This window comes from Falco naumanni, chromosome 3, assembly GCF_017639655.2.
Source record: "Falco naumanni isolate bFalNau1 chromosome 3, bFalNau1.pat, whole genome shotgun sequence".
Lineage (NCBI taxonomy): Eukaryota > Metazoa > Chordata > Aves > Falconiformes > Falconidae > Falco > Falco naumanni.
Genome location: NC_054056.1, coordinates 7,195,212 through 7,223,042, shown reverse-complemented (window position 1 = coordinate 7,223,042; position 27,831 = coordinate 7,195,212). Strand labels below are relative to the sequence as shown.

At 62.5% G+C, this 27,831-nt stretch overlaps 2 protein-coding genes across 3 annotated transcripts; both read left to right on the top strand.

Annotated features, from left to right (window-relative positions):
* Window positions 1-58: 58 nt before the first annotated feature.
* Window positions 59-19,169, top strand: ASAP3 (ArfGAP with SH3 domain, ankyrin repeat and PH domain 3). Its single transcript, XM_040588378.1, is given in 27 exon segments — window positions 59-274; window positions 4,245-4,317; window positions 4,753-4,898; window positions 6,605-6,679; window positions 6,993-7,042; window positions 7,282-7,408; window positions 9,639-9,724; window positions 10,540-10,615; window positions 10,749-10,835; window positions 11,141-11,250; window positions 12,165-12,234; window positions 12,963-13,050; window positions 13,453-13,501; window positions 13,599-13,786; window positions 13,909-14,042; window positions 14,444-14,538; window positions 14,847-15,027; window positions 15,347-15,432; window positions 15,569-15,684; window positions 15,770-15,837; window positions 15,979-16,086; window positions 16,212-16,455; window positions 16,554-16,780; window positions 16,782-16,843; window positions 17,352-17,496; window positions 17,697-17,819; window positions 18,095-19,169. Coding segments are annotated over 27 exon segments (3,012 nt in total). The 5' UTR covers window positions 59-151; the 3' UTR covers window positions 18,170-19,169.
* A 966-nt stretch (window positions 19,170-20,135) lies between these two features.
* Window positions 20,136-27,596, top strand: TCEA3 (transcription elongation factor A3). Of its 2 annotated transcripts, none has more exons than XM_040588198.1 (14): window positions 20,136-20,379; window positions 21,981-22,043; window positions 22,147-22,252; window positions 22,612-22,783; window positions 23,094-23,162; window positions 23,393-23,461; window positions 23,582-23,665; window positions 23,950-24,027; window positions 24,129-24,283; window positions 24,731-24,792; window positions 25,755-25,904; window positions 26,495-26,641; window positions 26,746-26,817; window positions 26,953-27,596. In XM_040588198.1, exons 1-14 carry the CDS (start codon window positions 20,311-20,313, stop codon window positions 26,959-26,961), a joined length of 1,305 nt encoding a protein of 434 aa, XP_040444132.1. In that variant the 5' UTR covers window positions 20,136-20,310; the 3' UTR covers window positions 26,962-27,596. The 2 variants fall into 2 exon arrangements, with proteins under 2 accessions (XP_040444132.1, XP_040444131.1); XM_040588197.1 differs by having other exon boundaries at window positions 20,139-20,379; window positions 24,731-24,787; window positions 25,750-25,904.
* The last annotated feature ends 235 nt before the right edge of the window (window positions 27,597-27,831 follow it).

Here is a 27,831-nt window from a genome sequence, read left to right as displayed (position 1 = left end):
CCACGTGACGGCGGCGGGGAGGGCGGGAGCGGGGGGGGCGGGCTCGGCGGCGCGGCCGGTGCGGGGCATGGGGCGCTGAGCCGGGCTGCGGCACCCGGGGGGTCCCGGCGCGCTCCCGCTGCGCTCCCGGCGCGCCCCCGCCGCCCGCACCATGCCCGAGCAGCTCAGCGTGGCCGAGTTCCTGGCCGTGACCGGCGAGGACCTCAGCTCCCCGGCCGCCGCCTTCGCCTCCAAGATGCAGAAGTGCCGGGGGGCGGTGGGGGCTCTGGAGGAGGTGAGCGGGGCCGGGGGGGGTCGGGCTGCGCTCCCCGCCTGGGAACACCCCCCCGCACCCCGCGCTGCGGCAGCCCTGGCACCCATAGGTGCTGGTGCAGCACCCGCTGCCCGCCCCGGGGGGCCATCCTTTCCCTAGGCTCCTATTTATTGCCCCCCCCCCCTTCGCCCCCAGAGCCCGGTGCTGGCGGTCACCCAAAGCGGCCGCTGTGGGACCCTCGGGGCCAGGGTGGCTGGTTGCATGTTCCGAGAAGCCCCAGCAGGCGCTTTTTGGGGGACAAGGTTTGTCAATAATGGCCAAAATTCGCTTTTAAAACCTCCTTTAAAGTTTTTCCTCCAGCTCCAGGTGCCCCCCGGGGCCAGGGCATCCCCCCCCGGGGCCAGGACATCACCCCAGCGCCAGGGCATCCCCCGGGGCCAAGCAGGGCACCAGCCCCACGGCTCCAGCACCTTTCTACGCTGGAGCCAGCCCTGATGTGGTGCAGTGTCCCTGGGGGTCCCCCCTGCCATTAAATCCAGGGAGCATTTTTAACCTCCCCCCAAACTCCCCAGCAGCATTTGCGGGAAGGGCGGAGGTGGCGGGGTGCCTTCGTCCCCCTTCTCCCGCCTGGAATAAAGGCGGTTTCCAGCTGGTCCTGTGACTTTCACCAACTCCACTTAGGGAAGGAATGGCTTTGAAGGACTGCCAGGGCTGGCGGGGAGCGCGGGGCCCCAGGTGTCGGGGCTGCCGGGGTCCCCGGGGGCAGTGAGATGGGTGTCCCCAGGCTGGAAATCTGGGGACGCACCATGGAGCATCCCCGTCCCCGCCAGCACGTGCTGGCTGCTGCCATGGATCTTCCTCTCCGCTCAGCCGGGAAGGGGGGTAGCTCCAGCCAGGAGGAAGCAGCAGGAATTTCGTTTGGCTGCTCAGAGAGGCTGCGGTTAAGGGGGACGGGGATGGGGGGAGAGGCGTCCCCCAGGAATGGTGGGGGTCTCTGCAGGGTTTGCTTAGTAAAGCTCCAGCAAGTGGGGCTGAGAGCTGGGAGTCGTGACTACCATTGTGCGTGCCATGAGGGGCAGGGGGCTGAGCCCCCCTGTCCCACCGGGGGCTGCAGGGAACCCCTCGAGGGGCTGAGCTGCTGCCAGACCTTCGGCATCCCCATGCTCCAGTCTGAGGGGAAGGGGGAAATCCAAGCCCCAGCCCCCTGCCACCCTCCGAGCCCTGATGGGGTGACAAACAGCTCGGGGGGGTGGGTCTGGGGAGGGGGCGAGACTGTGATCAAACCGAGCCTTGGTCTTCCCGGTCACCGCCCCAGGTCCCCAGGTCCCCAGGTCCCAGCCGGTAGCTTGGTGAGCAGGAGGGAGTGAGGGTTTCCTGGTCTTGCTGCAGCAGCTGCTGGTGGGAGGGGGTGGCCGCTGTCCCACCAGGTCCCCAAGACAGGGACGTCAGGTCCCCAAGACAGCGTCAAGGCACGGCTGTACACGCTCATCTAGGAGCCGGTCCCAAACTGGGGGGACGGGAGCAATGTGGGTGAGGGCCAGCAGCTGCTCCTCCATGGAGGCAGCATACTGGCATTGGTTGGAGCTGCTCCGTGCCTCAGTTTCCTTCCTGGCATTAAAGAGGGCTGTCCCCTCTCAGGGGGTTTGTGTGACTTTGGGGTCCTTGGCGCTGCTGCGAAGGCAGAGCCCAAGGTCTCCAGAGTGGGCTGGAAGGTCAGATCCAGCCCTTGGTGGTTGGGGCTGGGTGCATGTCCCATGGGACTGGGCACTTCCAGGCTGGGCCAGGGTGAGATGGCAGAGGCTGCTGGCATGTTCGGTGGCAGAGCTGGTGGCTGGTCTCCCAGCTCACCCTGTCACCGTGTAAATACACCACATCCCTGCCACGTGCTGCCCTTTGCACCCAGGGCAGCACCGCATCCTGCTCCTGGCCTGGCAATGCTGGCACCCCGGCCCCTGGCACCCGTGGCGGCTCCTTCGCCGGGCAGCACGAGCCTGGGGCGGGGGGGGGCAGGCAGAAGAATGGCCCCCATTGAGCATCCTGCTGGGGCCGGGCGGGGGGTGGCGGTGGCTGCTCGGGGTCCCCAGGCTGCGTGCCTGGGTGGCTGCAGCGCAGGTGTGGATCTGTCCCTTCCTCCATCCCCACGAGGATCCCTTGTGCTCCCGTCCCTGCTGTGCCAATGTCCTTGGCTTCCCCTGACCGGGAGCCCTCATCCCTGAGCTGGTGTGGGAGGCGTTGGTGCTGTGGGGGGCTCCAGGCGTTGCTGCTCCCCGCTCTGGAGGGCTGTCCCCGTGCAGCCAAGGCCGCTGTCCCCAGCAGTCAGCCCCATGCACTGGGGATGCTAGTGATGCCCGCAGCCACGGCAGCACCATGCAGTGATTTCCTCTGCATTTACCGCCCCAGTGCCCGGCTCTGCCTGCTCTGTCCCCACTGGTCAACTCATGGACCCTTCCCGAGAGACCCTGTGTCCTTTCCCAGATCGTCCCTGATCCCTGCTCTGCAGCAGCCCCGTGTTCGGCATCCTGCAGCCGTGAGCTGGCACCAGGGTGAGCTGCCCCATGCGAGACACTTGGAGCAGCTTTGTCCCCCGTTGCATGGTGGTGTGTTCAGTGCATCTCATGCTGCCTCAGTTTCCCCTTCTTGAGGCTACACCGTTTCCCAGCCTGGCTTCCAGCCTTGGCTTCCCCTCCCAAGGCAGGGGATGCCTCGACAGCTCCTGAGAGCCTGGCGTGCCTGGATTTGGTGCAGAGAGGGGACATGGGAGGGCTTTGGGGCACCCCAACATCTTCCCTATTGTAGATGTGTTGCAAGACCCCTCTGGGTGGGGAGTTTGGCTCCTGCCTCAGCCCCGGTCCCCTCCCAGCTGGCTCATCCTGGCTAAAGCTCATCCACAGCATCCCTTCCAACGAGGAGGGCCTCGGAGAGCGGCGCCGAAGCCAGGCTGACCCCGCTGTCAGGAAATCGGCCTTGACATCAGCCTGAAAACCTTCGGCAAGAGCTCGAGCAAGAGAGAGAGCGTCTTTATTGTAATTCCTCCGCGGTTTCATCCCTCGCCCTTCTTGCTGTTCACGCCCTCTAAATATTTCCAGCCTGTTATCATGCCTCTGGTACCTGCAGCCAAGCCGCCCTTAACCCTTTCATGATCGCTGGGGCCAGCGTGTGTTCGGCTATGATGCTCGGCAGGCTGGCGTTGGGTTGGGGTTGGGTTTGCCCTGATGCTCAGTGAGGGCAAATGGGGGCTGCCAGGGTGGGGGGGGATGGAGCGAGGGTGGAGGGACCGAGGATGGGGAGTGCTCTAAGTGAGCGTAGGATGTAGCTGGCTGGAGCTGCAGGGAGGTCTGTGGTGCTGGGGGCCATGGCCAAGACCCTGCATGATCTGGGTGTGTGTGTGGAAAGCTGCATCCCCGGTTGCAGGATTTATGTGATTTAGGTCCCTGTCAGGCACTGGTGGAAGGTGGGTCCCGTTTTTGGCTCTGCTGGGAACCCCTGCAGGGAGCCGGGCACCCTTGCAGGTCTCTCCCACCGCACTTGGCGCTGAGCTGTGGGGACATGTGGTGGGTACAGGCTGGTGTATCTGTGCTATGTGATGCTTCACCCCCTCCTTCCTTGAAACAGCCCCTGCAAGAGCCAGGGAGGCATTTTCCATAGTTGCTGGGAGCTGCCAGGATCCAAAGGGACGCTGAGCGTGCTGGCTGAGCCTCTCGCCCCCTGCTACCGTCTTGCTCGAACCCGCTTCTCTGGGGGCAGCCAGAGCCCTGCCTGGCAGCCAAAGCCACAGGGACCACAGGCCTGGCAGGGGACAGGCTGGATGCTGCAGCTCCGCATCCCCGGGATGCCTCCAGCTCCTCTCCCAGCCCTGGGAGCTTGGCCGCTGCCCTGCACATCTGCATGGCAGAGCAGCAGCCTTTCCGAGGGCCAGCTGGGCTGGGGGGAGCAGCAGCCGCGCTTGGCAGGGCTAATGAGCTCCGTTTGTTTTCTTTCTTCGCTTTCATAGAGCCTGGATGGGGACCAAGCCGTACTCCAGAGGATCAGGAAATATGTGAAAGCCATTCACATCTCCGGGCTCAGTGAGTTGTGCTTTGAGAGATGATGGGCATCCCTGGACCACCGGGCTGGTGGGGTCTGTGATGGTCCCATCCTCCATCAATGCTGGCCACATCTGTCCGTAGGGTGATGCAGCTGGACAGTGGGGTGGCCATGGGTGCTGGCCAGTGAGGGGAACATGGGTGCTGGCCAGTCTCAGGGGACATGGGTACCCTCAGCCAGCCAGTCTGGCAACACGATTAAGTGCCGAAAACTCTTAAAAAGATGTAAAAAGGGAAACTGAGAACCTTAGGGAGGTTGTTTAGGGCACACTGCTGCTGTCCTGCAGCAGGATCAACCCAGCTTGGCTACAGAGCTGTGGAGAGATGGGTGTTGGTGGGACCTCATGATGTGACCATCTCTGGGGACAGGGTGCTGCAGGGCCACCCCATGTCCCTCACCAGTGTCTCCCCGCGCAGCCCATGTGGAGAATGAGGAACAGTACAGCGAAGCCCTGGAGAACTTTGGCAACAACCACCTCTCCCAGAACAACCACGAGCTCTCCACCGGCTTCCTCAACCTGGCCGTCTTCACCCGCGAGGTCACCGCGCTCTTCAAGAACCTGGTGAGCTGCCCTGCATCCTCCTGGCATGCTGCTGAGATCAGGGGGGGGAGGCTCTAACCACTGGGGGGGCGATTGTGGGGTTCACAGCCTTTCCTGTGCAACCTCAGCCTGTTCTCTGCATCTGGTTATTGCCAGGCTGGGGAAAATCTCCAGGATCCTTCTGGATTTCAAACAAACACCCAGCGCAGCCCCCCCTCCTCCCACTTTAGCTGCCCTCCACCGTGAGCAACAATCCCCAGCTCCCATCCTGGGCTCAGGGACATGTTCCCGGACCATCTGATACCCCTGCTGCTGAATTTACAGCTCACTCCCAGCTCTGCCGGGGACGCCAGCGCTGGGATTCAAGGGGTGGTTGGGGCTCCTATTTTCTTCTTTCTTTTTCTTTCTTGCTATTTTTTTCTCACATCAATTGCATCTCTGATCTTGCTTGCCAAGAAGTAAATCAAAGCCACGCCGAGCTGCGCAGCGGGGCCTTGGGGAGCAGGCAGGCAGGGGCGGCTGCGAGCCTAGCCGGCAGCGTCTTCCCGACCACGGGAATGGCTCCGGTGGAGAAGTCGGTTCCCGGGGGAAGCTGGGTCCATGCAAGCCCCACGGCAAAGCCCTGGGGGAGGTCCTGTGCCACTGGCCCCCTCTCCGGTCCCTTTTCTATCCCCGCTGCCGAGGAGTGGTTTTGGCCCCTGGCTCTGCTTAAGGAGATTTATTTCTGCTGCCCTTCCCCCAGCGAGAATTTCAGATTTTGGCATCTTCCTCTCCCAGTTACCCCAGTCTGGGCCTCCCCGCTCCTCCCCTTCCCCAGCCTGGCTGGACCCCCAAGCTCTGGTGGGGCTCAGTGGAACTGTGCTGGAGGAGTCGGACCGGTTCCCAGTGCTGGCCCCCCACCTCCTGCCCCACGTGCTGCTGGCGTGGGAACAGCCACTGCTGCTGCCCTGTTCCCCCTGCTCTCCCCGCAGCGGGGTTACGTGCCAGGACCCTCGACCAGATCCAAAAAGCCAGGTTTCCCTTCTCAGAGTCCCCCCAGATCTGTTGGAAGGGGGGTGCCCCGTCCCGCCTTATTCAGGGCTGGTCCCGTGCCCTGGAGCTGGGATTCTCCTGGGTGCTGCTGGGGACCCTTGGGAACCTTCAAAAGAAATCTGGGTGCAGCAGGGAGGTCCCATGTGGGTGCTGGAGCTGCTCTCGCAGCGCTGAACTGGGGTGCTGCCCCACGGAGGGATGCCAGGACTGGAGTGGGCACCTGCATCCCCGCCGCAGACCCCTGCGTGGCACTGGTGAGGATGGTGGGGGCCACACTGGTGTCCCCAGACCCTGGGAAAGTGGGACATTTTGGGAAGCTCCTTTGACGTCGGGGGAGGGGGGGCTTTTTGCATCACGGGTCTGTGGAGGGGCGGGTGGCATCGCCGGGTGCTGTGCCATGGGGGGACAGGGACAGGGACAGGGTGTCGGTGGGGGGAACGGCGCTGGTTTTGGCAGCCGCGGTGCTGATGCGGTTTGTGGGAAGGGCCCCTCGTCAGACATCTTGCAGCCAGCTCTGACAAGCCCCAGCCTGCCCCATGCCTGGATCCAGCCCTGCTTCCAGCCTCTTTAACCCTTCACGGGGCAGCAGTGGAGCTTGTGGGAGGTCCCTGGCAACGGGAATCATCCAGGGCTCCAACCTGACGTGCCCTGAGGTGAGGACCCCCGTGGGGTAACCCCATCTTTACCCTTTGCAGGTGCAGAACCTGAATAACATCGTCTCCTTCCCCCTGGACAGCCTGCTGAAGGGGCAGCTGAAGGACGGCCGCCTGGTGAGTCCCCTCCAGCACTGTCCCCAAGGCTGCAGGTCACCCCTTTGGGGACATATTGCAGCGAGATCCCCGTCCGCAGGTTCAGCTGGTGCCTGTGGCCAGGAGAAGGAAGGAGCAAGTACCCAGGGCTGGAAGGCAGCAGGGAGGGTTGGGAGTGATGGCAGCAAGGGGTGAAGCCGTGGTGGGGACGTCCCTTGTCCCCAGGGAGCAGGGCAGGGTGCAGTGACGCAGAGCAAAGCCCTCTGCTGCTTCGGTGCCACCGGGTCTTCTGCCTTCCCTGACGGCTGCCACCCCCTCTCTGCTTTTGCCACAGGACTCCAAGAAGCAGATTGAAAAGGCCTGGAAGGATTATGAGACCAAAGTGTAAGGAACCCTCGGCCTCCAGCAAAATCTGCCTAATCCCCCTCTGCACAAAGGTGTTTTGTCCCGGGGCTACAGCCGGGCACTGATGGATGCCAGTTGGCCACTGGGAGGGCTCTGCTCCAGCCTTTCCCAGCTAGAGGGGCTGGAGATGTTTCTCCTCATCCCATCCCCACTGTAGCCCCCCACGTGGGGCACCCCTCGGGACAGGGTCCCCGACCTGCCGCCATCCTGTCCTGCAGGGGGAAGATGGAGAAGGAGAAGGAGCGAGCCCGCTTGGCTGGGGTCATCCAGGCCGAGCCGTCCGCGGCAGAGGTGGCCGAGGACATGCAGAAGGAGCGGCGGCTCTTCCAGCTCCACATGTGTGAGGTAGGGGCTGTGCTGGGGCGGGGTGGGGGCGGTTTGGCCCCAGGGGGACACAGGGAACCGCTCTGCTCAAAGCTGCAATGGGACGTCAGAGTCTGTCCGTGTCCCCGCCACCAAAGCAGCCCCGTGTGTGTGCTAGGGGGGATGCTCAGCTGTCCCCATCGTGTCCCTGCATGGTCCCAGCTCGGGTTTCCCCACCCTGTCCGCAGCCTGGGTTGCTGCAGGATGCGGCTGTGAGTGGTGCTCATGGGTTCCCCTGCAGCAAGGCACCCAGGGGTTCCACCTGCATCGTCCCAGCCCTGCCCCTACCCCTCTGCAAAGCCAGAGGCTGGCATCTGGGGCAAAAAGGGACCTTTTTGGATAACAACCCCTGAGGATGGATTTGGGCTTTTGCCCCATTCTCAAAACTGCTTGAAGAAACTCTTGGTTTTGGTTAGGGGGGCTCACAAGTGGCCCCAGATCTCTGAGGGTCACAGGGGTCCGTGCTCAGGAGGTAAGACAGGAATAGGTGAAGGATGGAGACCCAACGTCAGATCCCCCCAGTGAGATAGGACCCAGGTGCCCTGGCTCCAGACACCCCAGCAGCCCCGTAAGTGTCTTGAGAGTGACACAGAGTCAGGGATGAGTCCCCCGTGGGTTGTCCCAGGGGTGTCCCACATCCCCGGGGGCCAAGCAGCAGCATTGGAGCCCGGTGCAGCCCCCCCCCCCCCCCCCCCCCCCCCCCCCCCCCGGCAAAGGGCTGGGGATGTGGGGAGGAGGCTGCGCCCGCCGCAGTGGGGCCAGGGAGCTGGGACCCGGCCAGATGAGTCACTCCCTTGAATAGCACCACTGTGAAATAAATAACAGCACATGGAAATGGGGGAGCTGCAGCCCGGCCGGGGAGGGGCCGCTGCCGGCAGCCCTGCACAGGGTGGCTGCGTGCGAGCGGGCACACGTGCGCGTGTGTGCTGGCGTGCACGAGAGCTGCTGGCATGCACGAGAGCTGCTGCTTTCCCAGGGAGCCTGCGGGGGGATGGGGGGGGCAGCTCTTCTAGGGGGCTGGCCAGGGCTGGGCGGGATGTGTTGCATGTAGAGGTAGAGATATTTGGTGCTTCCTGGGGTGGGGGTGCGATCCCATTTCCCCCCAGGGGTGATGTGTGGGGTGGTTGCATCTCCCCACCATGGGCCATCTCACACCCCCAGGGGCTGTGGGATGGATGGATAAAGCTGGACTTGGACCCAGGCGGTGCTGGGAGCATCCCTTTGCTCATGGGTCTCAGCCAGTGCTGGCTGGGACCCTTCCCTGTCACCGTCAGCCCTGGGTGTGGGTGGCAGGGCAGGGGGGTCCCACTGGAGCTGGGCACATGTGGCCTTTTCCAGCCGGGACTTTGTTCAGGGGGTGCAGTCGGTGCTGGGCACCCTGGGGCTCCAGGTTGAATCCTACGCTGGCTTTGCACCTCCAGCTTGCACGGAGCAGTTAACAACCCTCCTCAGCCTGGGTGACCCCTCGCTGGGGTGCCCAGAGTGCCGGGACACTGGGAAGCTCCATCCCACCGTGGTGCTTCCCCACCATGGAAAGCCTCTGGAGCTCAGGGCTGCCTTCTCCTTCGTCGCCTCCCGCTCAAAACCATCCCCCAGCAGCTGCGCCGGGCTGGAGAGGAGCTTGCAGGGGGAGAATCTCGTCCTCCCTGTATTTTGCTCGGGGCGAGCAAGGCTCTGGGTCTTTTCTGCCTGCAGCTGATGGATGGGTTTGATGCATAAAGCTGAAATTCCCCATCCCACGGGACACCTCCGTGAGGACTGCAGACCTCCGGGGCTGATGTGCCACAGGTGCTTGCTGCTTGAAATCTGATTTTTTGGGAGCAAAGGGGTCATGTCTTAAAAAAACATTGGGGCTATTTTTTGGGTTTTTTTTTCTTTGCGAGCTGCCTTAGATTTTGGTTATTTATTAACTCCAGAAGTAATGAGCAGCGGGAGAAGCATGCTTGGCTGGAAACCCCGGGGGCCTGCCTCAGTCCTTGAACTTTTCAGGGCTTGGAAGGCTTCCAGAGCCAGGTTTTCTGAGGGTGGTCCCCAGCGAGCTGCCTTCAAATCCAACACTGTGACTCGACTTCTTGAAACCCAGCCAGTTTTAACCCTCCTCCCCATGCCGGGAAGGGAGGCAGGGGCCAGGCAGGCTCTTGTTCTTTCCTCCAGGATATTTTCAGCCAGTCCTCATCTCTGTCACCTAACCAGGTGTCTTCTCCTCCTCCAGTACCTGCTGAAAGCCAGTGAGTCTCAGATGAAGCAGGGACCAGATTTCCTGCAGAGCCTCATCAAGTTTTTCCATGCTCAACACAAGTAGGTGCCACCCAGGTCAAGGTGGTTCATCCCCAGGGTCAGCCGTCACCCCGGGAGGTCCCCTGGGGGTCTGGGGGAACCTTCTCCCATCCCAGCTCCGTGAAGCTGTTGGTGAAGATGCTGGGCAGAGCCAAGCTCTGTGGTTGTGTCTGGGGAGTTGAAACGTGCTTTGTTGGCTTGAGGAGCTTTAAACGTGTCTATGGGGGCTGGGGGTTGGCTCGGGATATATCCGATGATTTGGTTTCTGGATAGATTTCCAGGGATGAGTTCAGCTGAGTGGCTCTGCCGTTAGCCGTGGGGCTTGTAACGAGGGTGTTTGGAGCAAGGATTCACATCCCCTCATCTTTCCTGCTGCTCCGTGAGGCTGGAGTTGCAGCGTGTGGGTGTCATGTCATCTTCTCCAGCCTCTGAGTGGGGAAACTGAGGCAGGGAGGGGACAATCGCATTGGCTAAGAGCGTGCCCTCTACTGGGGCTGTGACCCAGAGACCCCCAGAGCCTGGCCCCCAGCAGGGCTGGTCCCAGTGAGATGAGCTTGGATTAAACAAGAGGCCAATCCTGCATCCCAGACACCCCAAATGTTTGGGGGATCCAGGTCCCATGTGCCGGGCTTGGCCTTTGGTGGGATCTTTCCAGGTCCCAGTAGCAAGGGAACCACAAAGCAAGAGCATCTTCCCAGGGCGGGGGTGGGGGGAGTTGCTGTGGTCTCCTCCCACATTTTCTCTAAAAAAAACTCTTTTTTTTTTTTTTCCCTTTCTTTTTTTTCCCTCCTCCATTCTCCCCATCTGCATCTTAATCACATTAAATAAATGCCCAGTTTCTTCCAAGACGGCTGGAAGGCTGCCCAGAACCTCTACCCCTTCATTGAGAAGCTTGCTGTATCCCTCCACGCGGTAAGTCCCCCCCCCCCCCCGCCTGCCATCCAACACCGCTTGGGACGTGTCCCCTGAGATGCCACCCCCCGTGCCAGCCCCTGAGAACGCCCGCATTCAGCACAGCAGTGAGGGCAGCTGCCTCCCTTTCCAGCTCCACCAAGCGCAAGAGGAGGAGGTGAAGCAGCTCACGCAGACCCGCGATTCCCTCCGCAGCATCCTGCAGCTGGAAAGCAAGGAGGTGAGACCCCAGGGTGGGCAGGGAAGGAAGGTTGGGAGGGTGCTGGGTGCTGAGGAGGGGTGAGTGGCCTGGGGTTACCTTGGGGATGGGGAACAGCAGGGAAAGGGGAGCTGGAGACCAAAGGAGACATCCATGGAGCAGAGTAGGAAACCTGGGAGATGCTCAGAGGCTGGGAGGGGACAGGGGTCTCTGGCACCCTGATGGACACTTCACCCACATAAGGACGAGGTCACTTGGGGGCAGGAGCCGCCCCTGAACCTCTCACTTTGCTTTTTGAATGCTATTTTCCCCCCCGGTGAGCTCAGGAAAACCTGAGCAGGAAGAACTCTGGCAGCGGCTACAGCATCCACCAGCACCAAGGGAACAAGCAGTACGGGACGGAGAAGTCAGGATTTCTGTACAAGAAGAGCGATGGGTGAGGATGAGTGATGTTTACCCAGAGAGGTCTTGGCTCCATCCTGGTGTCACTGTGGGCTGTGGGAGCACCACACTCGCAGAAGGCCCCGGAGCTGGAACACCCTGAGGTGGAACTGTTGGGATAAGGGTTTGGTCACTGTTAGGTCTTTGGGTGCAGTCGGTCCCATCTGGTCTTAAGCATCCGTCAGCCCTTGGAAAATGGGACTTTTCCCCAGGCTGGAGGCGACCTGAGAGCTTGTAGTCAAGGGTTGGTGGGTCTCCAACTGCAGCTGGGAAAGGAGGAGGTTTGGAGGTGCTGCAGGAGACCTTCTCCCATGCTGGTTTGGTGTCATCGGCCCATTTCTTATATGAAGGTCCCCAGGTGGCTCTGATGCCCAGCGTGCTTCTTCCATGACGCTCTCCTGGGCGGCTGGCTGGGCACAGTGACTGGTGCTGTGTGGGTGTAGTGTCCTTGGATGTGGGTCTCCAGGAGCAGCCACCCAGTGCCAGGTTCACTGTGAAGAGCTGTGAGCTGTGCAGCTGAGGAAGAAATTCCTTATTTCTTGGGCATGGAGGGAGAAAGGATCCTGGTGGGATCACCTAGGGTGAAAAATGAAATGCTCAGAGCCCCAAAGAGGATGTCTTCACCTTCTCAGTGGACCTCTGAGTGATGGGCACCAGATTTTGAGTGGGTGGCTATGTGCTTTGCTGAACTGGGGCTACCAGATCTGTGATGCTTTTGGCCGGCGCGGCCTGTGGCCAGCCCACTCAGTGGGACATTTTGTGCTCTGTGAGTTACAGGAAGCACAATGCCACGTCCAGAAAGCCACCAGGGCTCTGCCGAGGGCTGCTGTGGGTGGTTTGGGAGGTCGACGGATGTGAGTGATCAGGGCTGTGCAACGCATCCTCACTCCTCCTCTTCCTCCTTCTCAGAATCCGCAAAGTGTGGCAGAAGAGGAAGTGTGGTGTGAAGTACGGCTGTCTGACCATCTCCCACAGCACGGTGAGGAGCAGTGGGGGGCTGCAGCCCTGACCCTTCAATGCACCCTTTGAGCCTGGGTAGCTGTTGGATTTTAGGTTTAGCTTTGCCCAAACTGGTTGCAAATCCGCTTGGCTTAAAATTTAGTACGAGCTGGGACTGGACGTACTAAATGGGGTCCCTTATAGAATCACAGAAGGGTTTGGGTTGGAAGGGACCTTAAGGACCATCAAGTTCAGCCCCCTGCCCTGGGCAGGGACACCGCCTGCTAGACCAGGTTGCTCCCAGCCCCGTCCAGCCTTGGGCACTGCCAGGGATGGGGCACCCACAGCTGCTCGGGGCAGCCTGCCAGTGTCTCACCGCTCTCACAGGGAAGAATTTCTTCCTAATATCACATCTAAATCCGCCCTCTTACAGTTGGGAGGGGATGGTGGGTTTGGCTGGGGCAGCGAGACGGGCATTGAGGCTCCAGACAAGACCGAAGGGGCTGGGGTGCGTTGTGGGGGGGGAGTGCTGCCCCCTGGCGGTGGATGCTGCAAACTGCAGCAGGAACAGGGGACATGGCTGAGACGTCTCCCAGCTCTGTTCTGCAGGGGGTCGGGGAGGGTCCGACTCGCCTGGTTATCCCAAGAGGGACCATCTGGAGATGGTGGTTGTCCCACCGGAGTGCCACCGGGGGCACGCACTGGATGATGCCCCACATCCCACCCCTTCCTGGTCCTTCAACCTGCCTCCATCCTCGCACCCTGCAGATAAACCGTCCCCCTGTCAAGCTGAACCTCCTCACCTGCCAAGTGCGGCCCCACTCGGAGGAGAAGAAATGCTTCGACCTGGTGACGCGTGAGTGCCCGAGGTGGGATGCCATGGCTGGGGTGGGTGTGTTTGACCCGGAGGCGTCGGAGCTGCAGGTGGGAATTCCCTTTTTGGAGGAGAGCATTCTGAGCGGTTCTCCCAGCGGCCACTGGCCCCTCGCCAGCCCTGCCGTGGCACTTGGGCACCCTTTGCCCTTTTAATCCGGCCCTGGCTGCTGTTATGGAGGAAGGACCAACCTCCCCAAGGAGATCTAGTAAGCTCAAGGCAAAAAGAGGTTGTGAGAGGGCTCGGGTGATGGAGCAGTGGCATGCAATGATTTAATTTTAGATTAAAGCAGCCCTTTTGGAGTAGTTTCAGCTCCTTCCTGCTGTGCTGGGCATCCCCAAATCTCCTTCTCTCACCTTCTCCCCCCTCTCTCCATCCCTGCAGACAACAGGACGTATCACTTCCAAGCAGAGGATGAGCAGGAGTGCATTGTGTAAGTGCCACGGCCCATCCCCACTCCTTGTGGTGCCGGATCCTCCTCTGCCTTCCCCATCCTCCTCCTCCTCCTGACGGGGTTTCCTCCTGCCCAGGTGGGTCTCGGTGCTGCAGAACAGCAAGGATGAAGCCCTGAGCAATGCCTTCAAGGGGGAGCCCAACAGCGGTGGGGCAGCAGCAGGCAGCGGGGCAGACGGTGGTGTGCAGGAGCTCACCAAGCTGGTCATCAGCGAGGTGAAGAACATGCCAGGAAACAAGCAGTGTTGTGACTGCGGGGCCCCGGGTAGGTCAGAGCTTGGTGTGTCCTGTCCTCCCTGCTGGGTGTGGGTTGGGTACCCGGGGTGGGTTTGCAGCATCCTGGGGGGCTGGGTGGTGATGCTGAGCCCCCCGCCATTTCCCCTGCAGACCCCACATGGCTCTCCACCAACCTGGGCATCCTGACATGCATCGAGTGCTCTGGTATCCATCGGGAGCTGGGTGTGCATTACTCCCGCATCCAGTCCCTCACCCTGGATGTCCTCAGCACCTCTGAGCTGCTGGTAAGCTGCGCCCCAAGCCCGGAGATCTTGTGGCCACCAGGAATCACCCTCTGTGGCTCCCAAACCTTCTGGGATACAGAGTTCATTCCTCCTTCATCCCATTGATGTTCGGTTTGCTCCAGTGCTTGCAAACCTGCCCCAGTTTCCCCAGTGGCAGTTTGCAGCCTCTAGCACAGTGGCCTGGGCAAAGTGGTGGTGGTGGGGCTCTGCAAAGCCGCTTGCTCCCTTTTAAAGCAAATGTTCCCTGCCATGAAAGAGCATCATCCTGGGGGAGATGCTGCTCTGAAGTCTTGGGTGGATCCAGTGGATTCCTTCCCTCTGCCCCTGGGACTGGGGAGCTGGCTGGGGCAGGGCGCACGTGGCCAGGAGGGCTCATCTCCCCCGTCCCTCTCTCGCTGCAGCTGGCTGTCAGCGTCGGGAACACGCGCTTTAACGAGATCATGGAGGCCATGCTGCCCGTGCAGGACTGCCCCAAGCCCTCGGCCAGCAGCGATATGTGAGTCAGCCACTGGCCAGGGGGCTTGGGGTGGGCTGGGGGAAGGAGGAGTGCACGGTGCGTGGTCTATCCTTGTCCCTGTGCTGCTGCCCATCAGCTCTGAGACAGCCCTGGGATGAGAGGGGGGGGGGTCCTGGTGTCATCACCTGGGTTTTGGTGGGGTTCTGCACCTCTTTGGGTGGTTTGCCCCTGGTCCCCATGCTTCAGGAGGAGACAGGAGCCCAGGGTGCCTCTGGCTGCGGTGGGGATGGAGTGGGGGGCTGGTCTCTGTGCCCACCTGAGCCAATGCCGTGCCACCCTTCCCCCAGGGCTGCCCGCAAGGAGTACATCGTGGCCAAGTACATGGAGCGACGCTACGTGCAGAAAAGTGGCCATGACGACCCCCACCGCCTCTGGGAAGCCATTCGTGCCCGTGACCTGCTGGCCCTGCTCCAGGCCTTTGCCGAGGGGCATGATCTGGCCAAGCCCCTGGCCAGCCCCGAGGGCCAGGTGAGCCCCACGCAACCACCGTGGCCATCCTGCTCCCCCCACCTGGCAGCAGGAATGGATTTTCCCCCTCTGGGTGCCCATGCTCAGGGTTTTCCCGGCCTTTGGGTGGAGCTGTGCCCTTGGGAAGATGAGCATCCTCGGGTCCAGCTCTGCTCTCCCCTCCATCCTGTGGGAGATGAGCATCCTCGGGTCCAGCTCTGCTCTCCCCTCCATCCTGTGGGAGATGAGCATCCTCGGGTCCAGCTCCGCTCTCCCCTCCATCCTGTGGGAGATGAGCATCCTCGGGTCCAGCTCTGCTCTCCTCTCCATCTCGTGGCAGGACCAGGGCGAGCTGGCACTGCACATGGCCGTGCGCCACGCCGACAGATCATCCCTTCCTCTGGTGGACTTCATCATCCAAAACGGGTGCGTCCCCAGGCACTGGCATTGTACCCTGCCTGCTCCCCTGCCTGCTCCTCTGCAGGAGGATTGTGCAGGAGCACAAGGGACTGATGCTTGTGTGCTCTTGAGCTTTGAATGTCTTGCCGGTGGCCCTGCGCAGGGGGATGCTGGACCGGGTGACACAGGATGGGAACACGGCTTTGCACTACAGTGTGCTCTACAACCAGCCCAACTGCCTCAAGCTGCTCCTGAAGAGCAAAGCTGCCTTTGCCACGGGTATGGGGCTGGGGGCTGGGGCTCTGTGGTGGGAGCAGGGTGGCAAGGCTGTAACCAGGATCTCGTCCTCTCATCCCTCGGGCAGTGAATGCAGCAGGCGAGACAGCTTTGGACGTGGCGAGGAGGCTCAAGCACACCGAGTGTGAAGAGCTGGTAGGTGGGACAGAGGGATGGAGATGCTCAGGCTGGGGAGAGGGGACTGAAGTGCTGGGGGAGGGCTGGCACAGAGGTGAGGGGCTGCCAGGACCTCCCTGCTCTGTGCTGAGACCCTCCCTGATCTGCCCTGTCCGGCAGCTGGAGCAGGCGCAGGCAGGGAAGCTCTCCCTGCAGATCCACGTTGACTATGACTGGGAGCCCCCCCAGGAGTTCCCCTACGACAGCGAGGACGAGCTGGAAGAGAAGGTACCCGTGGGGTGGTGGCAGGGGGTCCCCACATCCCCAGTGAGGGGGCTGGGGTGTGCAGACCCTGGCGGGGGGGGGGGGGCTGGTGCAGCAGGGCAGCCCTGGAGCCAGGTGTCTGTCCCCAGGTGAGCCCCCTCCAGCGCTCCTTCAAGGGCACGTCGCTGCTGGCCGCCAGCCCCCCGCCCGCCTGCCCCCAGACCCGCTGGAGCTGCATGGGGATGGACATCACCAACAAGACCTACGAGAGCATCCTGGTACCCTCACGCCCCGCGCCCCGCCGAGCCCACAGCGAGGAGATCCCCCCACCGCTGCCCCTCAAAAACCCCACGCGGGGTGGCTCCCGCCCCAAACCCAGCCACAGCCCCACCGGTGAGTCCGGGGGGTGTGTGTGTGTCACCCACGGTGGGGCTGTCCCTTCGCCTGGACACCAGGTTTATTGTCCCCGTTGTGTGTCACCCCTGCTAAAGAGCGCCCTGAGCTTCCTCGTCAGGCATCGGAGCCGCACTTCCCTGGGTCAGCGGAGGCTCCGGTGCTGCGCAGCCTCCCCTCTGCCGGCAGCGTGGGCACCCTGGATGGCCCCCCCGGCCCCCCAGCCCCCAGCCCCCGCAGTCCCACCGAGAGCCGGCGGGCAGCGTACTGGGAGACCCGCTCGGAGACGGACGGCAGCGGCACACGGCGGGGGCCGGAGCTGAGCCCCCCCCCCCGGGCAGCCACCACCAGGCAGCACAGCCCCTGACATCCCCCCCGTCAAATTTGGGTAAGGACGTGCCCCCCCTCCCAGCTTGGGGGTGCACTGGGTGTTGGGGGGGGTGTGTGTGTGTCATTGCATGGTGCTAGTGCATCGGCTTCAACCCCTGCCAGCCCCCTCCCCAGGCATGGGGAACCCCAAATTGTCCCTGGGGGGCATGGAGCAAGGGGGTCCCCACCCTGACCTGGAGTCCCCAGGGGACTTGATGCTGGCCCTGGGATGCAGGAAGGGATGAGGGCAGCCGTGGGGTGCTGGGTTGTCCCTGGAGAAGGTACCAGATTATCCGGGGGTGACACCAAGACCCTGTAAGTTACCACATACATTTTTCTCTCTTTTTGGAAGTTGTGGTGGGATGGGTTCATTTGAGGGTGCTGGGACCCTTCTCCATTAGCATCCAAGGGGCTGTGGGTGGTCCCTTGGGAGAGCCCTGAGCCCATTAAGACCTTGCAGGAAAGGGGATGGGGAGGGGAAGGCACCAGCAGAGAGGGGGTGACACTGTCCCCGTTGTTCCGGGCAGCTCGGAGAGCACCCGCTCGTACCGGCGCATCAGCGGCATGGTGGGCAAAGCAGGGTCAGCTGTGTCCCCCCAGAGCCCTGGTGGCCCCGAGGACCCCGCTCCGAGCAAGGTGCCCCCTGTGCCCATGCCCAGGAGATTTGCTCCAGTAAGTGCCATGACTCGGGGGGATGTCTCAGAGGGACTGCGATGCGGGGGCGTCACCCTCTGCATCCCTCTGCATCTCTCTGCATCCCAGCTCCCCATACCCTGGGGTGGCAAATGGAGGGGTCAGGGTGTCGCATCCTTGCACCCCCCTTAGGGTTGGCCTCAGGGGGGTCTGTCAGCCCCTTGCCCATTCCTTTGTAGGCCAAGGGGAGGCAGAAGCGGGTGAAGGCGGTGGCTGACTGCAAAGGGGACAAAGCGCGGGAGCTGACCTTCTCCAAGGGCGAGGTGATCGTGGTGACGCGGGAGGAGGATGAGCAGAGCTGGGTGAGTGTCAGCATCGCACGGACAGATGCTGGGGTCCCAGTCCTTGTCCCTCCACCCCCTAGTTCTCTTCTGGAGGAGGCTGAGTGTTCAGGGGGGACATGAATGGGTGCCCCCTGCCCCGTCTGTGCACGGAGGAGAGCTGGGAGGGCTCCTGCTAACATGTCGCTGCAGCTTTGCCTCCAAATCCCCCTGGGAATTGGGGTGGTAGCCCCAAAGCTGCTCCCCTGCCTGAGATGGGACTCCCATCCCCCTGACCCTCCTCTCTGCACCCCCAGGTCGGCTTCATCGAGGGTGACGGCTCCCGCACCGGAGTCTTCCCAGCCAGCTTCGTCCACCTCTTGCAAGACTGACTGGGTGGCGGTGGCCCCGTTTATCCCTGTCCCCCTGGCCGGGACCCGAGGCAGCTCCCGCCCCAGCTGGGGGGGCTGGCAGGGCTGGGCCACGAGGGACACGTGCCTGGGACCCTGGTGTGGGACCATCCAGCCCAGCTGGACACTGCCCTCCAAGGGGGCTCGGAGCCCCCCCACTTGAGAAGACCATCCGTGGACGGCAGCTGCAGGGAGCTGAAGGGCTGGCGCCTGCCCGGTGGGGAGGGCAGAGAACAGACGTGCTCGCTGCACTAGTGGGCTGAGTTTCTGTGCTGGCCCCCGGTGCCCCCTGCTCCCACTGCTCTCCCATCCCTCCCGTGGGCTCTGCCCATCCCTGGAGCTTTCTTCTCCCCTGTCTGCAAGGACTTGGGGCGGGGGGAGCTGCATTCGGGACCCCCTACCCTCCTCTGCTGGGGAGCTCTGGGCCCCCCTCCCCAGCCTGGGGGGGGAGCAGGGCTGGGGAGTGGCCGTGCACCCCCCGGCCGCCTTCCCTACCCGACTGTGAAGCTTTTGGGACGGGCAGGGAGTAGAAAAGGGCTTTTATTGACCTTTCTGGGGAAGGGGGGGGCGGGGGGGCTGGAGGGTCTCTGCACCCCACCTCCAGGCTCTGGGAGCTGCCTGGGCTGGTGGGGCTTGGGGGTACTGCAAAGCTTCCCCAAAACTGGTAGTGTTGCCTGATTTTTTTTTTTGGGGGGGGGTCAGGTGCCACTGCGGAGCCTGCCCATGGCCCTCACCTGGGGTGGGTGCTGGATCACCGCCCCAGCCCCGGGGGTCTCTTCGAGGGGATTTTGCAGCTTTTTCTGGGACCACTGTCCCCCTCATGCTGGTGTCCCTCGGGAGCCACCTGCCTCCATATCCCTCCAATTTACCTTCTCCCCCTTCTCCTTTGTGTGTCAAATGTTTCATCTCAGAAATTGGTCTCCCCCCCCCCCCCCCCAATATTTTCTGTCTCTGGTTTCTAATAAAGCCATCGTTTTTGTAAGGGCTTGGGTGCCTGGGGGGGGGGGGCACAGCCCCTGCCTCAGGGCTGGCAATCCTGGACCTGGGTGATGCTGGTGACATCCCTGGAGGCTCCCGAGCACCAGGGTCTTTGTGACCTGCTGGTGTCCACCAGGGATGTGACCCTGGGCTTTGGGGGTGTTGCGTGTGGGGAGCACTGTTTTGGGGGGGCTCTGTGTGTGGGGTGGGGGTATGCACCAGGCTGGGTTGGGCAGCCTGGTTCTCTGCTGGAGGAGGCTGGGTATTCAGGGGGTGCACGGGTGGGTGCCCCCTGCCCCATCTCTGTGGGGGGGGGGGGCCGGGAGGGATCCAGCCCCGCACAGAGCAGGGTGCTCACCCTTCAGCCACCCCACTGGGAGGTGGGGCAGGGATGAGTGAGGGTCGCATGCTTGCCGTCACCCCCCCCCAACCAAACTGGCTGTGCCTCTTGGGCCTGGGGGTAGCATCCCCACTGCGGTGCCCCGCCACAGCTGCCCGGCCAGTGCCAGGGGGGCTCCCAGCACCCGCTGCAAGCTGGCACGCCACGCGCCGGGTGCTCCTGGGGGGGCTCAGCGGAGCGCCCACCAGATTTAAAAGGCTGCGGGAGGCATTGGGGTGTCACTTGTCATTGTGGCTTCTCCCCTCCCTGGGAACTCGCTGGCGCAGGACGCGGGGTGTGGGTAGAGCAGCCCCCTGGCATCGTGCCCGCGCCCCTCGGCGCTCCCTGGCTGAGACACGTTGGTGGCAAAGCCACGGCCAGGGCTTTCCCTGCCAGCACCAGGCTCCATCCCCACGCCGGGCAGCCCCTTGGCCCCCCAGGACCCCCTCCGGTGGGCCAGGCCCCCCGGTGCCCCCCGCCATGCGCCTCCCCCAGCTCCTGTGGCGTGGCCCTGCCCGCGCTGGGCTATATTTAGCCCTTCCCCGTGCTATTTCGCCTGCCTGGCAGGAGTTATAACTGGCCGGGACAGCCCCACCTCCTTTCTGCTTTCTCTCCCTTCCCTTCCCTTTCTTTTCCCCCTTTTTTTCCTCCCCTCTCTGCTCCTTTCTGGCCACCCCTTCGCACCCCCCACCCCACCTCGCCGCCGGACCCCCATGCCGGCAGCGCCAAACTCTGCCGGCTGCCGCCTTGGGCTCGCTCCGCCAGCATGGGGCCCGCTGAGGAGCTGGTCCGGATCGCCAAGAAACTGGATAAGATGGTGGCCAGGAAGAGCACGGTAAGGTGGCCGAGCCCCCCGGGGCGGGTGTGCACGCGTGTGCGTACTGACACGTGTGTGCATGCATGTTTGGAGTCGCACCGTTCCTTGGGACAGGGGAGTGGGGGGAAAGCGGGGGGTTTCTCTTCACCTCCTGCTCCTGTTGCTCACAGTCCTGGAGGGGCTGAGCAGGTCCAGGGGGTGCTGAGCACCCACAGGTGCCACCAGCACCCCAGGGTGCTGCCTGCGCACCCCCAGCCCAGCCTCGCGACGTCGGAGCCAGCACCCAGGGGATTTTATTTTGCCTCTGATTTGGGGGTCTTCTGCACCCCACTGCTCCCGGCCCTTGGGATTTGGGGGCAAGGGGGGGGGTCTGTCCCAGAGGTGGCAGCTCCGGGCACCCCTCAGTGGTGCAGGACCTTGGGCGACAGGTGCTTGGCCACCAGCCCGGCCACCAACACTCGATCGCGGCCGGTGCTGGTGCTGCAGGCTCAGCCCCATGCAAAGGAAAACTCTTTGGGGGGTGGGCTGGGGGGCTCAAGCCCCTCACAGCCCCAGCCCCAGCCCTGCCTGTTGCACGAACGTGTGCAAGGGTGCAAAGGGAGGGGAGAGGGTCGAGCGATGGCTCCGGGGTTGCTTTGGCGATGGCGTGCTGGGGGGAGCCCGGATCTGGCCCTGCTTTACACCAGGTGAGGATCCATCCGGGGCTCCTGGTGCTCAGTTTGCGCCTGGGTGAGCAGCGTTGGGCCCAGCCCTTAAAGTTAATATTTGACTATTTCCGCCGGCCTTTGCCCCGACAAGGTGCAGGTTCCTGGGCGGAGGGGGCAGCGCTGCCGTCCCCCCCAGATCTGGTGGCTTTTTGGGGTGCCAGCACCTGCAACTGCATCAGACCCCATGGGAGCCACAGGGGCTCCGTTCCCACCGGGAATTACCCCCAGGTCAAGGGACTGATCCTGCCCAACCCTCCTGCCCTACACCACCATGCCTGCATGCTGGGGACGGGGACAGAGTCAGTGTCCGGCCACAGCATGGGGACATTCCCTGCACCCATCGTACTGGGGGGGCCTGATCCAGCCCCTCGTGGTGGGGAGTCCAGCCCAGCACGGGGCTGTCCCCCCTGTGGGGCACGGGACACACCTGCGAGCTGACTGTGCTCCTGGGGCTCTAAAAATATCAGGGAGGAGGAGGAGGAGGAGGAGGGCTCTGTGCCGGGGCTATGTTTAGCCCTGCAGCCGCTATGCACCCCGGGGGTACGTGTCCCACAGACCCTTGCACCCCTGTGTGGGGACATTTGGGTGTCCCCCAGCTGTCCCTGGCTCCCAGCAGCCCAGGGTTTCCTTACAGAGGGTTTTCCTGTGCCTGACGGGAGGCTCCAGCTTCCCAGCTGGGAGAGGTGACCCCGTGCTGGGATGGTCCGGCAGGATTTGGGTTTGGGTTTTTTCTATGCGTGCATTGCTGGGGAGGGTCAGGTGTGCCCGGGGCTGCTTTGTGTCCCCGTGGGGTGCCCTCCCTGGCATCGCCTGGTGCCAGTGAGGGGAAAGGGGGGACGTGGGCTGCCTCAGCGCAGCCCCCCCATTTCTCTCCAGCTCCTTACGGGCCCCTGTGGCTTCTCCCTGCTCTAGGAAGGGGCGCTGGATCTGCTCAAGTCCCTCACCGGCTACACCATGACCATCCAGCTGCTCCAGGTGAGGAGTCTGGGTGCGGAGACACCCCGTGGGGTGGCTCACCCTGTCCTCCCCATGCCAGCCGGCACATCCCTAAGGACACGTCCCTGGCGTATGTCCCCAGACCACGCGGATCGGGGTGGCCGTCAACTCAGTGCGGAAACACTGCTCGGATGAAGAGGTGGTGGCTTCAGCCAAAATCCTCATCAAGAACTGGAAGCGGCTGCTGGGTGAGCGATGCCAGGGAGAGGCAAGAACCACCCCCCAGCCCCAACCCTCCCGGCACCCCAAGCCCCTGATGCTCTCCAGGGGGGTCAAAGCGGGATCAGTCCCAGAGTGGGATAGGTTCTGAGCTGGGATGTGCAGGCTCCTGTGCATCACAGCTGCCGTAACCCAGTCCTTCCAGGCAACATGCAGACTTGATGGATTTTCCAAGGGCTCATTTTTGCTCCAGGGCGAAGTGATGTAAATCAGTGTGTGCCCCCCAGGGGCTGAGCAGCCCCCAGCCGTGCCCCCACCCTGGGATGCAGCTCCCCAGGTGCCCTGTGCTGCTTTGGGCTGTGCCTGTGACACCCAAATCCTTTACCAGAGTCCTCCACCGCCCCGAAGAGGGACAAAGATGTGGATGGGAAGAAGGAGAAGGACACAGATGGGGAGAAGGAGAAGAAGGAGAAGGGGATGGTTTTTCCCAGCTGCCCCAATGAAGGGGCGAAGCACCCCAAGAGCCTGGCTGAGAAGCACAGGGAGAAGCACAAGGAGAGGTGGGAGCTCCTGCCTGCTCTTGGGGGACACCAGCTGCGTGGCCAAGGCACCAGTGGGGCCAATAAGAGACCGCCCTCTGCTCGCTCCTTATGAGTTTGGTTTATCCACCTCTGCCTGTCCACGGCAGCTGGCAGCACTGCCAGAGCCAAAGGGCAGCTGCCTGCTGCTGTGGCAGCACCAGGGCAGCTTTTGGAGAAGGGAGGGAGAAATGGCTTTTTTTTCTTTTCTCTTCTCTAGAGCTGTTTATTTCCCAGGTGAGGGCTCTTTGGATGGTGCTGTCTGACCTTGCCCCACTCTCTCTGTCCCTAGGAAGCCCAGCAAGTCTGGCTCTTGTGCCACCATCCCCCGGAGCCACCCTACTGATTCCAACCCAGAAAGGTACCTGCTGAAGGATGCGCCGACCCTTTGTGCCAGGCTCTGCTGGGCACTACCAGCCTGGGGGAGGCTTTGCCGGCAGCCTGGGGGCTGGAGGGGCTTGGCGGGGACTTGGCCAGGGCTGGGGTGTGCAGATGGGCAGGCAGGATCCGGCTCACCAGATCACACTGGGGGATGCTGGGGCTGGGCTTGCTGAGAGCATCTCTCCCTTCCTTTGGACTTCTGCGGTGAAGAGAGTCCAGTGACAGCTGGAGTCCCACTGCATCCTCGAAGAAGTCACCTCTGGACAGCAAGAAAGAGAGGTGGGTGCCTGGGCTGGGTGAGGATGGGAGAGGCTGAGCCCCAGCCCCTCACCGGCTGGGTGTCTGGACCCACCGCCTGGTCCCTATCGCCATCCTCTGGCACGGAGCTTGTCCTGCTAGGAGAGACTCTGCTGACTCGAGGTCCTCCACCACCTCGGCCATCTCCTCCGCCTCCTCCCCGCAGAAGAGACTGCCAGGAGAGAGGTAAGGAGGGGGGGTCCCTGGGCAGCTTGGGGATGCCATGGGGATCCCCCTTGGGAGTGCTCTGACCGTGGGACGCACATCTGGGGTGGGTGGAGATGGCTGGGAGCCCTGATCCTGCCACGGGCATCGGGATATTCCCCATGAGGAGCAAACCCTCCCCTGTGGAGATTCCTGTTGGCTTCCAAGTGCTGGCACTGATGCGCTGGTGCCTGAGGTCCTGCCACCAGCCCCTGCTTGCCCTGTCTGTGGTGTCATCCCCACTGTCCCTCCTGTGCCACCCTCAGGAGAGTCTCTGTGGGCACCAGCCCCTCACCAGCTCCCACCGGCTCCCGGAGAAACTCCAGCGACAGCAAGGAGGAAAGGTAGGAGGGACCCATCCCACCACCACAGGACCCCTGGCAGGTCCCCTGGGGCTGTGCCAGGACCCCAGCGCCTGCCTGTCCCCTCCCCATGTGCCCTGCAGAGCCAACAGCAGCAAGGCCAAACCAGAGACACCGCGGACCCCCACCAGCCCCACCTTCTCGCCCAGCCCCTGCCTCCTGGCCCCCTGCTACCTCACAGGGGATTCAGTGCGGGACAAGTGCATCGAGATGCTGACGGCCGCTCTCCGCATGGATGGTGAGCAGCTCTGGGGGATGCTGGAGCTTAGGAGGTACTGGAGCTGGGGGGTGCTGGAGCCCAAACTGGGCTGTTTCTCCTGTAGTAAACCTCTAATAGGAGCAGCTCTACAATAACAAGCAAGGTTCTGCATCCTGGGGCATGCACAGCCCTGCAATGGCAAACTCACCCTAGACTTGCAAACAAACTGCAGCTTGTAGCTCATAGCTCAGTGTTCAGCCCCAAAATGAAAGAAAAGGCGGTAGGTAGGGTCTCTGATAAGGGGTCGGGTGTGGGGATGGGGTCTTTGTAAAGTTCAAGATGGGTAAAACCAGGGGTTTTAGAGATGGCGTGCCTGGGGCAAGTTGAGGGGGAGACGCGAGACTTTTTTTCAAGGTTTCTCAGTGCACGGTGAGACCCAGCTGGTGTCACACCTGAATGTCACCCCTCGGCCTCTCTGCCCTGTAGACGACTACAAGGAGTTTGGTGTCAACTGCGAGAAGATGGCATCGGAGATCGAAGACCATATCCTTTGCGGGGGCTGGAAGTCCCCAGGCTCCATCTGCTGGGACATAGACACGTGGGCTCAGACGTGGTGATGGGGACAAGGACAAAGGATGGTGGGGACAAGGACAGAGGATGACGGGCTCTGCTGTCCCCGTTGCCTGCAGAGGGAGCCCAGACCCCGGTTAGAGGCTGATGCTGATGCTGAGCAGAGCATCCCCTGGGCACCTGCCGTAGTCCGGAGGTCTGTGCATCCCCCCAGACCCCTCTGCGCAGGGACCTGCTTTCATCCCTGGGGAAATAAACCCAACACTCAGTCAAGACCTCTTCTCTGAGCTGCTGTGGGTGCCCATGTCTCTTGCCAGCCCTGGTCCCTCACAGGGCCCAGGCTGTGCCATGCTGCCAGGGATGAAGCCACCTCGTTTCACTCCCAGCTCAAGGCTTGAGGGTGTCCTGGCAGCCCCCCGAGTCCAGGATCAGCCTCAAGGCTGTTTCCCCTCCTGGGTACGCTTCGATTTTTGGTGTATCCTAAACTCTTTACTTGTGAGTGCCTGGGGGCTCACAGGACCCCAGAGCTGGCACCTCAGCCTCTCTGCCCACATCCATGCAGGCAGCTGGTGGCTTTTTGGAGGAGGAGAGTGGGCTGAGTCCTCTGCACCAGGAATTCAAATCCCAGCACAGCGTCTGGTGACAGTCCCTGTGCCCCGACAGCCTTGCCTGTATGTCAAATGTTGTAAGGCAATGCCAGGTTGTTTTCCTGCCCACATCTCAAGCTGGGCTTCATCCTCCTAAACCCAAGGAGGGGGACACCCCCCTCCCAGTGGTCCCCCCAGGAGCAAAGCCCTGTTGAGATCGGCCACCTCCACATGCCCGTGGACACTGGCCCTGGTGACAGCCAGCACCACCGAGCCCAGAGCAGCAGTGGGTGCCCATGGTGCTGGCATCCCCCCACTGTGCCCCCTTGATTCCTTGACAGACCCCACATATCTTCCAGGAGCTGAAGAGCACAGACATGAAGTATCGCAACCGGGTGCGGAGCAGGATTAGCAACCTGAAGGACCCCAAAAATCCCAGCCTGCGAAGGAACGTGCTGTGCGGGGCCATCCAGCCCAGCCTCATCGCCCGCATGACCGCCGAGGTGCGCAGCGGGATGGGGGACATGGGGCTGTGTCTCATGGACCACTCCATCTCCATGGGGATGAAGTCCACCCCTACCCCAACCTCTGCTCTTGGAGGCTGTGTCGGCACATGAGGGCTGGCTGGGTCTTGGCTTGCTGGTGCCCACACTGGGCTTCTCCCAGCATCTCCCTGTCCCACTTTGCTGCTGGCTGGGGCATGGAGAGAAAGCAGGGGGCACTGCCTGATCCTCCAGAGCCCTGCAGCCCCCCATGCCCATCGCAGACCAGGTGTGGGATGTCATGCTGGCAGGAGTCAGGCTTGAGGGTCCCCACTCCTCCTCCTCAACGGGGGTCCCCAGATCAGGCTCCAGGGAGCCCAGCTCCCTCCATGGGGAGCCAGGTCCCTGCAGGCAGCAGTTTTGGTTTGAGGATGGGGTGTTTTTTCCATCTGGATGGACTTTAGCTCTCCAGCAAGCACAGAGAGCAGGATCCGTCCTGGTCCTGGAGAGGATAGGGAGGGTGCTGGCTTGGCACTCTGTGCCGGCTTGGCCGCGAGCCCCCGGGCAGCGCCGTGGCAGCTCTGACCCTGTGGTGCCGGTGCCGGTGGCAGGAGATGGCCAGCGATGAGCTGAAGGAGCTGAGGAACGCCATGACCCAGGAGGCCATCCGTGAGCACCAGATGGCCAAGACGGGCGGCACCGTCACCGACCTCTTCCAGTGTGGCAAGTGCAAGAAGAAGAACTGCACCTACAACCAGGTCAGGCCTGCAAAGCCCCTGGGGCTCCCCTCTGTCCCCAGGGGACCCCGATGTGGGGGATGCTGGAGGGGTCCCTGCTGACCCAGCTGCCTGCTCCGTGCTAGGTGCAGACACGCAGCGCTGATGAGCCCATGACAACATTCGTGCTGTGCAACGAATGCGGGAACCGCTGGAAGGTCTGTGCCCAGCCGGGTGGGGCTTTGGGTGTCCCAACCCCTCCCTGGCCCTGGCGGGTGGCAAAGCCCCCCAAAGCAGTGCTGGGGGGCTGGGTGAAGGCTCATCGCCTGCCCTGGGCTCTGCTTCTCCTGCAGTTCTGCTGACGGCGCCCGGCGATGGGGCTGGAGGGAGCGTGGTGCTAGACGGGATGCTGTGATGGCCACATCGGGCAGCCAGGGTGGGGAGGGAGGATGATGGTGGGCACCGGTCCCTACACCCTGGCTTCTTGTGCTGGGCTCCCCTAAATGTCCCAGGGAGCCGGGCTCTGGCAACAGGCAGGTTTGCTTGAGAAAACCCTGGTGAATTCAGGAGATTCCCCCCTGTAAATACCTGCCCTTTGCTTGGGGTGGGCTGGTAGCCACTGGGGACACATCCCTGAAAAGTGAGACTGGTCTGACCTGGGCAGCTTGTCCTTCCCTGGGTGAAACCTGGGCTTGAATGATTTGGGGGCAGGAGAGACGTTGCCCTGTGGACATGGGGCTGGACCACTGTCCTGGGGGCCGGGGCTGGGAGAGGGCCAGGTTTTAACCCAAACACCTTCCTCACCAAAGCGAACGCAGTGGGAGGACACGGAGGGAGGCAGGGTGGTTGCAGGATGCCCAGATGCCGGTGCTCTGCTCTGTGACACATGGACCATCCATCCTGGCTTGAGCACATTGTGTTCCCAGTAAAGAAGGGATGGGGGGAAGAGGAGCGGGGAAAAGACCCTCCAGCTACAGCAATAAAGGTGTGAACTGTCTCTGCAGCACTGACTGCTTTCTGAAGGGGTTGGGGCTTGTGCCTTGGTCCACAGCCCCTAGGCTGGAGCCTCATGGTCCTCCAAGAGCCCCTGGCTGGCTCCAGCAGGTGTCTTGAATACATCAGCCCCCAGCCTGAGGTGTAACAGTGCCTTGATGCTCATCCATCACCTGCTTGGTGATTAAAGACCTTTAATTAAGGGTGGAGCAGCTCCCTGCTGGGTCTGGATGTGGAAG

What these genes read in the sequence shown, in the direction of transcription:
- TCEA3 (XM_040588198.1), top strand. Translation starts at nt 20,311, where the DNA reads ATGGGGCCCGCTGAGGAGCTGGTCCGGATCGCCAAGAAACTGGATAAG. An exon ending in TGGTGGCCAGGAAGAGCACG is followed by an intron (nt 20,380 to 21,980) that starts GTAAGGTGGCCG and finishes TCCCTGCTCTAG; the next exon opens with GAAGGGGCGCTGGATCTGCT. An exon ending in AGCGACAGCAAGGAGGAAAG is followed by an intron (nt 24,028 to 24,128) that starts GTAGGAGGGACC and finishes TGTGCCCTGCAG; the next exon opens with AGCCAACAGCAGCAAGGCCA.